General features: G+C 42.0%; 1 protein-coding gene across 1 annotated transcript in view; it reads right to left on the bottom strand.

Annotated features, from left to right (window-relative positions):
* The window catches only part of GRIN3A (glutamate ionotropic receptor NMDA type subunit 3A), a 215,867-nt gene that overhangs the window by 5,982 nt on the left and 195,176 nt on the right, over positions 1–14,709 (bottom strand). The window contains exons 7-8 of the mRNA XM_088838214.1: positions 3,607–3,771; positions 1,031–1,107 (exon numbers count right to left, since the gene is read on the bottom strand). Coding sequence (XP_088694340.1) covers positions 1,031–1,107; positions 3,607–3,771 — 242 coding nt within the window. The remainder of the gene's footprint in view (positions 1–1,030; positions 1,108–3,606; positions 3,772–14,709) is intronic.

Raw genomic sequence — 14,709 nt, forward strand, 5'->3', positions numbered from 1 at the left:
AATGCTGGACTGGATGAAGCACAAGCTGGAATCAAGATTGCTGGGAGAAATATCAATAACCTCAGATATTCAGATGGTATCACCCTTATGGCAGAAAGAGAACAATTAAAGAGCCTCTTGATGTAAGTGAAAGAGGAGAGTGGAAAAAGTTGGATTAAAGCTCAACATTCAGAAAACTAAGATAATGGCATCTGGTCCCATCACTTCATGGCAAATAGATGGGGAAACAATGGAAACAGTGTCAGACTTTATTTTTGGGGGCTCGCTGATGATGGTGACTGCAGCCATGAAATTAAAAGATGCTTGTTCCTTGGAAGAAAAGTTATGACCAATCTAGACAGGATATTAAAAAGCAGAGACATTAATTTGCCAACAAAGGTCTGTCTAGTTAAAGCTATGGTTTTTCCAGTAGTCATGTATGGATGTGAGAGCTGGACTATAAAGAAAGCTGAGCACTAAAGAATTGATGCTCTTGAACTGTGGTGTTGGAGAAGAAGCTTGAGAGTCCCTTGGACAGCAAGGAGATCCAACCAGTCAATCCTAAAGGAAATCAGTCCTGAATATTCATTGGAAGGACTGATGCTGAAGCTGAAACTCCAATACTTTGGCCACCTGATGCGAAGAACTGACCCATTGGAAAAGACCCTGATGCTGGGAAAGATTGAAGGTGGGAGGACAGAGGATGAAATGGTTGAATGGCATCACTGACTCAATGGATATGAGTCTGAGTAAACTCCGGGAGTTGGTGATGGACAGGGAGGACTGGTGAGATGCATTCCATGGGGTTGCAAAGAGTTGGACAGGACTGAGTGACTGAACTAAACTGAACTGAACTGATTTCTATTTGAAACAACATATTTTTACTTGAAGCAACAATTTTTTAGAAACAACATATAAGTTGTTTTTCAACAATTTAGTCCTGATTTGATTTGAATTATTGTACATAATTTCCCTCTAGAGCATGGAGTCTTAGTTGCATCTTTAAGCTTTTAACAAACATAAATGACTCCTGGAACTGGCCTCTTCTTACCTCTTTTCCACACGTTTAGTCTTGAAACGCTGTTGCTTTTCCTCTACAAATGATGTGTTTAGTGCTCTGTGTAATCTCTGATGGAAAGAACAGATTCACACATAGAGATGGTTAGAAACACAGAACCAGGGCACAAAGCACCCCCTGAGATTTAATCTCTTTGCTACAAACCTTGGCCTCTTTAAACAAATTACCAGTGATGGCAGAAAAAAGATCAATATTCAATTCCAAATCTCAAGAGGAAACAAATTCTAAGATAGTATTCTACCTGGAAGAAAATAATTTGATGGGAAACTTAGAAATACTCTGAGTTGTAAAAAGGTCTGTGATATAAAGAAAAGTTGGGACTTCCCTGGTGTGTCAGTGCCTATGACTCCTCATTTCCAATGCAGGGGATCTGGGTTTGGTCCCTGGTCAGGGAACTAGATCCCACATGCTGCAACTAAGAGATGACACAGTGCCACTTAAGATTCAGTGCAGCCAAATAAATAAATAAAAGAAGAGTTATCATAACTGGGCTTCCCTGGTGGCTCAGACAGTAAAGAATCTGCCTGCAATGAGGGAGACCTAGGTTCAATTCCTGGGTCAGGAAGATTCCCTGAAGAAGGGAATGGCTACCCGCTCCAGTATTCTTGCCTGGAGAGTCCCAAGGACAGAGGAGCCTGGTGGGATCACAAAGAGTTGGGCATGACTAAGTGACTAACACACTGTCATAACATGTGGCAAAGGACAGTACAATTACTAAAGTTGAGTTAAAACAAAGGAGGTAAGAAGTCCTTAGAATTAAACTAATCATGCTGATTTATAATGCTGCTGCTGCTGCTAAGTCGCTTCAGTCGTGTCCGACTCTGTGCGACCCCATAGACGGCAGCCCACCATGCTCCCGTCCCTGGGATTCTCCAGGCAAGAACACTGGAGTGGGTTGCCACTTCCTTCTCCAATGCATGAAAGTGAAAAGTGAAAGTGCAGTCGCTCAGTCGTGTCCAACTCTTAGCGACCTCATGGACTGCAGCCTACCAGGCTCCTCCGTCCATGGGATTTTCCAGGCAAGAGTACTGGAGTGGGGTGCCAAATGGAGAGGATCAATTGTCTGCAGAGTCTTCCTTAGGAGACCAAATATGTCCTAGGATTAAAGTAGGAAGAACAGGATTCACATGTAACCAAACCAGTGATAGTGACCTATATAGAAAAAAAGCGCTGTGTTAAAGAAGAGAGCAGCATCACAGATTCAGGAGGCAGAGGTGGCAGGACTGGCAGCCTCACTGCTGAGAAGCAGTGATGGTGTGCTGGGAGGCAGGGGGGAGCCCGTCCAGGAGGTCAGGTTGGCTCCTCCGGCCTCGCCTCTCCCAGCACTCAGGGGGAAACTGCTGTCTGCTAGAGCCCCTTCATCAGTACTTCCCCAATAGCTAAGCTGGTAAAGAATCTGCCTGCAATACAGGAGACCCTGGTTCGATTCCTGGGTCAGGAAGATCTGCTGTAGAAGGGATAGGCTACTCACTCCAGTATTCTTGGGCTTCCCTGGTGGCTCAGCTGGTAAAAAAGATTAGCCTGCAATGCAGGAGACCTGGGTTCGATCTCTGGGTTGGGAAGATCCCCTAGAGAAGGCAAAGGCTACCCATTCCAGTATTCTGGCCTGTAGAATTCCATGGACTGTATAGTCTATGGGGTCACAAAGAGTTGGACACGACTGAGTGACTTTCACTTTCACTTCATCAGTAAGAAGCCTTCTGAGTATATTTCAGTTCTCAATGCCTGTTTCCATCAGGCAAGATGTACAAAGGAGTGAGCTTGAATGACTGTCTGCTTGACAGCTTTAGTTTTTCCTGTTGGTGAGTGCATAGGTGTCTGGATAACATCAAGGAACTTTGATCTAGAGCTTGGCCATGATATCAGTGGACTTCTAAGCTCTGGACCATTGAAATGCAGCAAGAGCAGGGACCTGAGCATTCATCTGAAGGGAAACAGGGGACTTCAAGATCATTTAAGGGGTTTCAGTTTTGGCAAGAAAGGAAAGGAAACAAATCTTTCACACTGTCTCTTCAGACTGTCACTAAGTGAAATCACGTTAAAAACATGGCATTGCAATCTCAAAACCACGTGCATCCAAACACTTCCTATGTTTTCCTGTGATAAGCTAAGAGAAAGAAAGGATATTGTTCCTAAGGCATTTACAGTCTATTTAGCCTATTCTAATAGATCCTACTGGACACAATTTGAAAATGGATTTAACAGTTTTATTTTAAAAAGTCAGTATTTCCAAAACGCTGGAAAGTATATTTCTTGCAACTAACTACTTACAAAAAGACATTTAAACAACAACAACAAGGCTATTGCTTCCACTCTGAGCAACAGTGGAGGGTTATATGGAAGGAAAGGGCATTATGGGACAGCTTAATTTAAGGGGCAAGTGCTTTAATGGGTAGAGGGAATTCTGTCTTGTATACTAAGAGTGTCTATACCACCTGGTTCTCTTGATAACCTGTCATTTGTCACTCTGACTTGAGGCCCTGGATCCTCCCATTATTGGGAATTCTGATGCTTAAGAATACTGGAGGGAGATGCCTGGTGGCACTCACCTGACTGGTGTGGAGCCAGTATTGCAGCCTGGATTTGTTCTTGATGCGTGGCAGCAGCAGCCTGTATACGATGTGCTCACCAATGGTGGTCAGGATGGACAGACCAAATCCAATGCACAGCAGCATGAAGAGTCCAGAGAAGTGTTTGATGCCCATCTGCAAAGTCTGTGGCAGAACAGGGAAGGAAAGGTCATGAATGGGAGGCTCCACCAGGTCCCATGCTTGTCCACTCTTAGACGCACGTCCTTTTTTGCTGAACCAAAGGAAAGCTGGAGACCATTCCTCTGTGCGCTCTGCAGATGTCACTATACTACACTGTGAAGGGGATCCAGCCAGGACTGAGGGTTGCTGCAGGGCACAATTCCTGGGGGTGCTACTCACATGCAGTGCTATTGTTTGAATGGTTCCTGGAGTCATGAAGAGGCCCTGTGTCTAGACCATGCTATGGTGTCAAAAGAGACACGGAGAGGCAGAGACTGAAAATTGAAACAATTTAGTATATTAAAACATCGAACAGTTATCAAGGAAAGAATCTCTCCCAGGGACTGAGAGTGAGTTAGATTTAAGGGGAAAAGATGATGAGCGCAATAAAAATTTTCATTTAGATCTGACAGGGAACATGGATAGGATATCATCTAGTTCAATGTCCTCATTTTAAAGATGAGGAACTTGGGACCAGAAAAGTGAAGGAAGTTGAGCCAGGTCACAAAATTAGCCACAGAGGAGAAAAGGAAGGGACCTACTTGTTGATTGCTTACTATTTATTTTGTGTGCTTAGATAGCTATTATAACTACAATTTATCGTTGAGGAAACTGAAGTCCTTGCAGTTTTTAAGTGACAAAGCTGGCCTATAAGTCAATGTTTGTTTAGCTCCAAAGTTCAGATTCTTTTCACTCTACAACAAGGGAGCAACAGCAACTATAAAAACAGTCACTTTAACACATGTGACAGGCTAAAGGATTTACAGGCGGTCTCTACAAAATACGTATTCAGTCACTGACATCAATGACCAATCAATCCAGGAGAAAGACATTTGATTCGTTGAGTGCCTACTATGTCAGGTAGTCTCCCAAGTACCAGTGGGTGGAGATAGGAGGGTTTATCCCTGCCTTCAATCAACTCAAGTCTAGGGAGAAAGCAAACATTTATACCCCATGATACATTGATTCACGCTTCCCAGGTTTTGCAGAGAAGCTGGCTCATGAGATAAGACTTAAAGTGAGACAGGTAGATTGTGGAGGCTGGGTGGGAAAGTAGCACTCTAAGATGAGGGCAGCAGAAACAAAGAATGTGACAAAGACACGAACCTCCAGCATGCTGATCTGTGGGCTTGTGACACAGATGGCTGTGCTCAAGGGTGGGGTGCAGAGGCCCTGCATCCTGAGGGAGGAACAGGCCAGCCCTGGGCGAGGCTAGATTAAGCACCTTACCCAAGATCATACAAGCCAATGCTAAGGACCCTGAGTGTCATCCCTTTGCTGGAGGCTTTTGGTCATTATCATCATTGATAATTATTTAGCATTTAACACATGGAAGGCACAGTTCTGAGCACTTTATCAATGTAACAACTTGCTTAATTTTCCCAACGACCTATGAGGGAGGTACTATCTCCATTTTACAGGTGAGGAAACTTAGGAACAAGAGTTAAGTGACTCATCCAAAGTCACATAGCTGGTAAAGGTCAGGGGGGTTCACACCCAGGCAGGCAGGCTGACTCCAGAGCTTATACTGTTAACCACATCATTTAACTGACAGGAGTGATCCACCCATCCTCTTGAAGGAGTTTTCCTTTTTTTCATTCTCCTCTCCTCTACCCCCAGTCCTGGAGAAGCAGGCAGTCAGGATGGCTCAGGCATGGCTAGATCTCCCGGTATGCCAGGAAGTTTATGGGCGGAACCAGGCTCAGAGGCAGAGCTTGGAGATTTCAAGTTTTGGGGGAGGCTGGGCCATGGAATCTCTTTTCCTCCATGATACTGCTTTTGGCAATGGCTCTGGACCAAAGATATGTGTTAGGATCCCTGGAGAAGGAAAGACTAGGGGTGAGCAGAGGCATAGAGCATGCCCCAGGTCCATGAGACTGGGGCACTTGAGAATGAAAGAAGCCCAGCCTTAAGGAACAAGGAATGCTGGTGTAGGAAAGGTGAGCAGTTTATCAGGCCTTGAGGGGTACTCAGTTACTAGAGCTTTTTCTGGGACATCTCTGTACATGTGATGACCAACCTGACCTCCAGAAAGTATGTACAAATGTGTTTGAAAATAGCCCTCAGCCTGGACCTGTAGTAATGTGTACAGGATACAGCTATTACAGAAGGATTCAATGAGTTACTACTGCTGTGGATGAAGAACACAATGGGCAAATTCATTTGGGACTTTAACAGCATCGAACACTCAGCAAAAGACTAAACAGACTGGTGCTGCTTCTTATAAAGTGCTGCCAAGATGAAGAAGAAAAATGTAACTTACAGTGAATCGTTTCAAACCCTGGTGTTCCCCTCTGTTATCTTGTGCATAACAATAATTAGTCTCATTTTCCTCTTATTATCCCAATAACAGGCTGTTTTCAGTTTATTTTACACACTTCTTTCTTTAAATTTCCATTGTTTACACCCACATACTAATAGACTAATAGAAGCAGTTGCTGTTTTTTTAAATTAGACATCTGTGTGCCAGACACCATACATGAATATTATGATTTGATAAGTATTATTATCCCCATTTCACATTCAAGGAAACTGAGGTTCATTAACTACCATCAGTTCAGTTCAGTCGCTCAGTCGTGTCCAACTCTTTGCGACCCCATGAATCACAGCATGCCAGGCCTCCCTGTCCATCACCAACTCGCGGAGTTCCCTCAAACTCATGTCCATTGAGTCGGTGATGCCATCCAGTCGTCCCCGTCTCCTCCTGCCCCCAATCCCTCCCAGCATCAGAGTCTTTTCCAGTGAGTCAACTCATTGCATGAGGTGGCCAAAGTATTGCAGTTTCAGTTTTAACATCAGTCCTTCCAATGAACACCCAGGATTGATCTCCTTTAGAATGGACTGGTTGGATCTTCTTTCAGTCCAAGGGACTCTCAAGAGTCTTCTCCGTCGTGTCCAATTCTTTGTGACCCCATGAATCACAGCACTCCAGGCCTCCCTGTCCATCACCAACTCCCGGAGTTCACTCAAACTCATGTCCACAGAGTCGGTGATGCCATCCAGCCATCTCATTCTCTGTCATCCCCTTCTCCTCCCGCCCCCAACCTTTCCCAGCATCAGAGTCTTTTCCAGTGAGTCAACTTGTTGCATGAGGTGGCCAAAGTATTGCAGTTTCAGCTTTAGCATCAGTCCTTCCAATGAACACCCAGGATTGATCTCCTTTAGAATGGACTGGTTGGATCCCCTTGCAGTCCAAGGGACTCTCAAGAGTCTTCTCCAATACCACAGTTCAAAAGCATCAGTTCTTCTGAGATCAGCTTTCTTCACAGTCCAACTCTCACATCCATACATGACCACGGGAAAAACCATAGCCTTGACTAGACAGACCTTTGTTGGCAAAGTAATGTCTCTGCTTTTTAATATGCTATCTAGGTTGGTCATAACTTTCCTTCCAAGGAGCAAGCGTCTTTTAATTTCATGGCTGCAATCACCATCTGCAGTGATTCTGGAGCCCAAAAAAATAAAGTCTGACACTGTTTCCACTGTTTCCCCATCTATTTCCCGTGAAGTGATGGCACCAGATGCCATGATCTTTGTTTTCTGAATGTTGAGCTTCAAGCCAAACTTTTCACTCTCCTCTTTCACTTTCATCAAGAGGCTTTTTATTTTTTAGTTCCTCTTCACTTTCTGCCATAAGGGTAGTGTCATCTGCATATCTGAGGTTATTGATATTTCTCCCAGCAATCTTGATTCCAGTTTGTGCTTCTTCCAGCCCAGCGTTCCTCATGATGTAGTCTGCATATAAGTTAAATAAGCAGGGTGACAATATACAACCTTGACGTACTCCTTTTCCTATTTGGAACCAGTCTGTTGTTCTACCCAATGTCATACAAGCTAAAAAATAGGAGGCCAGGCTATGGATCCAGGATTGTCTGATGCTAAAGCCTGAATTACCTTGAAGCAAATACCCTTCAGAGGCATCTCTTGCTGTCTAAACTCATACTGTCTATTCCCTGTCACAACTTGCAAAAAATTTTATTCAAAACTCAGCCTCTGGATTGCAAATCCCCTATAATCTGCCTTTGGGCACCAGTGAAAAATGCTTAAACAGTGTCTGAGTCTGACTGATAAGATGTACTGCTGCAGTTGTAATTCAGCTGTTCTTCTCCTAGGACCACACTGCTTCAATGTGCTATGCATTAAATATATGCATTTGTCCCACATTAACAAGTGAAATCTTTTTGTCTGATAGAGTGGAACTTGCTCAACTTGACATTTACCATTGGTCAGAGGAAGAAGAAGGGGAGCAATGAATATTCAGTGTCAGATCTTTAAAATAAATTTAAGTGATGCAGACAAAATAATGATTACTGTTGCAAGTGACATGGATAGAAGCATCATATTCAGAAATGTAATCACAGCCTGGTCTCTCGTTGTTGAGAGCTGTAGAAGTGAAAGCAAAGAAATGTGAGTGGAATTTTTTTTTCTTTATCCCATTGCTTCATCTGCAGCTTCATTTGATGGCTCACAGCCACACAGTTCTGGAGTCTCAAGAGCCAAGGAGAGAAGACTGTCTCAGGATTTAGCCATGGGCAAATATCAGGCATTTATGGCTTCATTCAGTCCTTCACAGGCTCATTCTAGCCCATCCAGTCTCTCTCAGTTACCTCTTTAATCAATAAGTAACCACTCAAAAAATCGCCTTGCTTGCTTATTTTATTTTGCTAAATGTTATTTATACTTGTTATATTTCTTTAACATTTTATTTTATTGTTCACTTACATTAACATATTCATTGCATCTTGGAGGGCAAGCATACTCTGTATTATGCACGCATGAATACCCACTGATTAAGCATTAAAGAACTGGTGTTTTAAATGGTTCATATTATGTAGAAATCATTGGTGGATTGTCACATATAGCAATCCATGCATTGTACATTAGATATTAAACACTAACAAATGTCTAAGTATGTTTTAATGAAATTTAGGGAAACTGGTTGGGCTTTTTGGATAAGGTGGGAATGTTTTATTTATTTTATCTCATACAAGATAATGGAAAAGACTCTCACCATCTGGAAATCTACCAGACAACGTATTTCTAGGTACAGACTAGATTCAGATAAAAGGTGATGCCTGTACTATCAGAGATGCTGAGTGGTCTCTGTTTAGATCATTAGTGCTTCCAGTGACATAAAGAGGCCAAGACCACCAATTCTGTTGCTGCTAAACCCTCCTCTGCCTCTTGCTTGGTTGTGGGCCCTTGAAACATCTGACAGATGGTTAGATGACTGACTAGGTTCTGAAAATTCCAGCAAGAAATGCAGCTAAACTATTTGAGTCATCATTTGCCTCAGATAATACTGGTTAAAACCAATAATCTAAGCCTCCCTAGCCCCCAGTCCACGTCTTCCAACATACAGCAGCTACCCAATTTCTCTGGTCCTTTAAAGAGTCTATACTCATTGTTTTCAATTCCTCTCCTCCCATTCTCTTTTGGACCCACTCCAATCAGGCTTTCAATCCCTGGCTTAGGATCCTGTCAAAACCAACAATGGCCATCAAATCCAAGAGTCAGTTTTCAATTTATTCATGTATCAGCTTGGAAACTTATTTCATCCTCTTTGATGAATTTTCTTAACTGTATTGGGGAATCCTCTCTCCTTGTTCTATATCAGTCTCATCTGCTGGTTCCTCCTTCTGACCTTAAACATTAGCATAACTTCAGTTCTTTAGGTACATTCACTTTCTTATCCTACCATGTCTTTAAATACCATCTATTTACCAATGACTTCCAAATTTATATCATTCCCAACTCCTGACTCAGCCTGTCTACTTGGATATCTAATAGAATCTCAAAATGACACATCAAAATAAACTTCTAATTTTCCTTCTGAAACCTGCTCTTCACACAGTCTGTCCCATCTTAATAAATCTCCATCCTTGCAATTTCTCAGGCCAAATAGCTTAGATTCCTCCCTTTCTCTAGCATCCTGTACTTAGCGTGTCTGCAGATATGGTGGACGCTGTCTGCAAAGTATGTCCAGAATCTGATGACTTCTTACCACCTCCACCAACCACCCAGGTCCAAGTCTCCATCATCTCTCACCTAGACTACAGAAATAACTGATTATAAGCAGATGAATGGATAAGCTAAATGTGGTATGTACATACAATGGAATATTGTATCAGGAGCGGGATGATGAAAGAAATTTTGGAAACATGTAGTGGTGATGATTGCACAACACTGTAAATTTAATTAATACCATTGAACTGTACACTTAAAAGTGGTTAAAATGGCAAATTGCTTTTACCATGATTTAAACAATTAAAAAGTTAAAAAAAAAAAGGCAAACCCTACCCTCTCCCTCTTCTCCTGTGAAAGTTCATTTGTGTCTGACGCTTTGTGACCCCATGGACTGTATAGTCCATGGAATTCTCCAGGGCAGAATACTGGAGTGGGTAGACTATCCCTCTCCAGCAGATCTTCCCAACCCAGGAATCGAACTGGGGTCTCCTGCATTACAAGTGGATTCTTTACTGGCTATCAGGGAAGCCTATTTTCATGGACTCAGTCTCTTCCCCTTACCTTGTTTTATTTTGCCCCTGACATAACACATATTTACTGTCTATTTCCCTCCTCAAGGAGAATGTAAGCTCCAAGAAACCAGGAATTTTTCTCATTTGTCCAGTGCATATCCTGATTGCCTAGAACACTGCCTAACTCTTATTAGGTTCTCAAAAAGTGTTTTTTTGGAATGAGTGGATGAAAGCATATGAAACCTAGAATCTTTGTATAATATAAATTAATATATATATTTCCACCCCCCGAAACTCATATATATCTCAAGAGATTTTTAGAATAATTCTGTGATGGAGAAAGAGATTGATATTCTTAACTGATAGATGAGAAAGAGGCTCAGAGAACTTGGAAAACTTTCCATCCTGACTTTCTAATGCCAGTGTTCATCAGTCTGGGGGCCTATTGTGGGAATTGGGAGGAAAAGCATATTAACAATTAATAAAGTAAAAAATTGGAGATTTTTTACACAGTAAAATTTCATCTGGCTTCTGCAGGAAATGTGTTGGCTTTATTCGCTTAGGATCCTTTCCTTGGGGAATGGCCCTCCCCTACTTCACGTGGTTTTGGTGTGTCTACTAATCACAGACTCCCCACTCCTTGGTCACAGGAGGCCAAGCAAGGACCCAAGGTAAGCCAATTTACATCTGAAGCCGAGGCACTTGGCTTGGAAAGTAGTTGAAGCCATTATTTCCAGTGTCTTCAGTATCATAAAGCTCCTCCAGCTCTGAGGTGTCAATAAAACCTCTTTTGAGAGAGACTTTATTTCTCTTGCAGAACACTGAAATGAATGGGTGAGCCCATTCTAGGAAAACTTCTCTGACAGGGTACAGCTCTGCCTTTCTTTGCATGTCTCTAGAGGCTTGGTTGGAGAAGGAAATGGCAACCCACTCCAGTGTTCTTGCCTGGAGAATCCCAGGGATGGCGGAGCCTGGTGGTGGGCTGCCATCTATGGGGTCGCATAGAGTCGGACACGACTGAAGCAACCTAGCAGCAGCAGCAGCAGAGGCTTGGTATACAGTAAGTGCTAATAAATGTTTATTAAAGGAAGTACATACCTGAAAAATAACTTAGCTACAGTTACTCTCAAGGATTCCAGTACCTATTAAGTACTTTCCCCCACAGCAGTAGGGCTAAAATAATCAGGAGAAATCATTTTCTTTTTCAGTGATCTGGTGTGTTAAAACTTTGTATATACAAATTTGCTGAGTCTGTAAAGTCAAATCCTGGTTTGAAAATAATTTTATTTTTCTTTAATTGGAGAGCAGAAATAGGGAAGGAACAACAGTTTTAGTGAGAGGTAAAGCTCCGGTACTTTGGCCACCTGATGCAAAGAGCTGACTCATTGGAAAAGACCCCGATGCTGGGAAAAATTGGGGGCAAAAGAAGGGGACGACAGAGGATGAGATGGTTGGATGATATCCCTGACTCCATGGACATGAGTTTGAGCAAACTCTAAAGATGGTGTGGGACAGGGAAGCCTGGCGTGCTGCAGTCCATGGGGTTGCAAAGAGCTGGACACGACTTAGCGACTGAATAGCAACCACAAAGAAAGAAAAAAAGGCAGGCTGTGGAGCCTATGAAATATGGCTAACTCCTAAATTCTTGGAAGCAGGATGGGGAGGAAGCAAATTCTGTTTTTAATTTTGAAGACATGATTTCCTTTTCGTTTTCTTTTGCCACCCCAATATTTTGCCCAGAAGAGCAGTAGCTCAATAAAATTTGGCAGACTAATTGTGTCTATACATATAGCCCTTTATCCAGGCAGGAGGAGGGGGACAGAAGATGGAGGCCTGCATCCGCATGAGGTGAGGCTCCAGAGGCACCAAGGAGACAGTTTCCCTGGGTGAAGACATGGAGCAAGACCGTGTGATGTAATAATCGGGGATTCCTAAAAAACTTGTAACAACAATCATGAAAAGGTAGAAAGAAAGTATTCACTCATAGAATCTGCAACTTGCTCATCAATGAAGACAGACTGAAAGACCATTTAACATAAAACAAAACAGGAGGTCATTTGCAAAATCCAGGGAGACACTGCATGAGTGGTTATTAATAACAGTGCTCACACATATGGATGAGAAAATAATCTAGACGGACAGTAAAATCATGGTCTGCAGGAACTTCTCGTTGCCTCCCTCATCCTGGGGGATGTGGCACCTCTATCTCCTCTAACCTGGAATCTGCTTAATGACTCCTCAACATGGTCCTGCCCAGGTTGCTGAGGACACGTCCCCTTTCTGTCCCTGGTACTTCCAGAGCTCTGGCCCCTTCTAGGTTTGGGCAACCATCTTTTACCCTTGGACCTGCTGCCCAGTGTGCTAAATTAGCTCCACTGTGCAGTCTTTTGAAAAGCCTTCAGTTCGGTTCAGTTCAGTCGCTCAGTCGTGTCCGACTCTTCGAGACCCCATGAATCACAGCACGCCAGGCCTCCCTGTCCATCACCAACTCCTGGAGTTCACTCAAACTCATGTCCATCAAGTTGGTGATGCCATCCATCCATCTCATTCTCTGTCGTCCCCGTCTCCTCCCGCCCCCAATCCCTCCCAGCATCAGAGTCTTTTCCAGTGAGTCAACTCGTTGCATGAGGTGGCCAAAGTATTGCAGTTTCAGTTTTAGCATCAGTCCTTCCAATGAACACCCAGGATTGATCTCCTCTAGAATGGACTGGTTGGATCTCCTTGCAGTCCAAGGGACTCTTAATGTATTAATAAAACAACTCAGACAAATATTTCTAAAAATTAAATTTGAGGCAATCAATATTATCATTTTCTTATATAAACAATTATCTTCAATTCTTCATTGTCTCTTCTAAACTATGACCATATACATATATATTTTCCAGAGCTATAAATTCTGTTATATGTTAATATAATAATTATGCTTTTTAAAAAGCTTAATCTGAAAATTTATTTATAGTTATTTATTAACTTTAATGGCTTTATATTAGCAACTATTATTTTTATCATAATTCACTTTGCTCCCAAACTGTCAAATATTTAATATTGCTTAGTATGTATACATATATATAATAAATATTACTGCAATAAAAACATCTTTTGCATTGAGCACTTTAAAAATAATTTTTGATTTTTTCTTTGAGATATATATTGCAATGGATGGGATTATCAGGTTAGATGATGTAACTGTTCTGATGCCTTGTGTTGTATGAAATAGTTCTCAAGAGTGTGAAAACCATTCCCAGTGATTCCCAAGATGCCTCGGTGCACAGGATGTTAATATCCTTGCCAATTCTGTTTTACAACTAATCATTTTTTTTTTTTCCTATTTTGGTTATTCTGATTTGTATGTGTTCAATTTTTGAGGTTATTTTTCAAAGTTTGTTTTTCCTATATCCCTGTGTATACATTATATATCATTTGCCCAATTATGTATTTCAGAAGAAGTGAGGATTTTTACTGAAGAAAACTAATAAGCCCTTTCCTAATACGTTACATATGTTTCTTCATTTAAAATTTTCCTATTAGCTTTGTTTCATTAGATTTTATTATACAGATGTTTGAACTCTATATGACTCCATTTGTTTTGATTATTGGAACCTCTATTGTTCAGTTAGAAACAATTGTTAGAAAATAGTCATTGGGATGTTTTATGCCCAATTGCTTTATTTTTAAAAAATCATTTATTTTTGGCTGTGCCAGCTCTTCGTTGCTGGGTAAGGGCTTTCACTAGTTGCAGTGAGCGGGGTATGTTCTTCGTTGTGGAGCTCCACCTTCTCACTGAAGTGGTTTCTGGTTATGGAGCACAGGCTCTAGGAGTGCAGGCTTCAGTAGCTGAGGTGCATTGGCTCAGTCACCCTACAGCATGTGGAAACTCCCTGGACCAGAAATCAAACCCATGTTTCCTGCATTGGCAGGTGGGTTCTTAACCACTGGACCACCAGGCAAGTCCCCAGTTGCTTTGTTTTTGAAAAATAATGAACTCTTCATCCATTTTTTTTTTTTTAAACTAAGAGAGGACTTTCTCTTTACTGAGACAATTGAAGCTCCATGTTACAGAAGTATCTTAGCCAGTAAAAGGCCTCGCCCATCCTGGGGTGAGCTACATTCCTTTATGCTGATTTTGATTTCTACTTAAAATCCTATTAAAAAAATATTGGTAACATACACATGCACACACATATACACAAAACAATGTGAGAACAAACACCATGCAAAATAATGAAATTTACTTGTGGGTCAGCTTTAGTCTAAGAACTGTCAGGCTGTATCTTTAATCTGCTGCTGCTGCTAAGTCACTTCAGTCGTGTCCGACTCTGTGCGACCTTCATAGACGGCAGCCCACCAGGCTCTGCCATCCCTGGGATTCTCCAGGCAAGAGTACTGGAGTGGGTTGCCATTGCCTTCTCCAATGCATCAAAGT

This window comes from Moschus berezovskii, chromosome 7, assembly GCF_049115385.1.
Source record: "Moschus berezovskii isolate FMDL1 chromosome 7, NW_MosBer_1.0, whole genome shotgun sequence".
NCBI lineage: Eukaryota > Metazoa > Chordata > Mammalia > Artiodactyla > Moschidae > Moschus > Moschus berezovskii.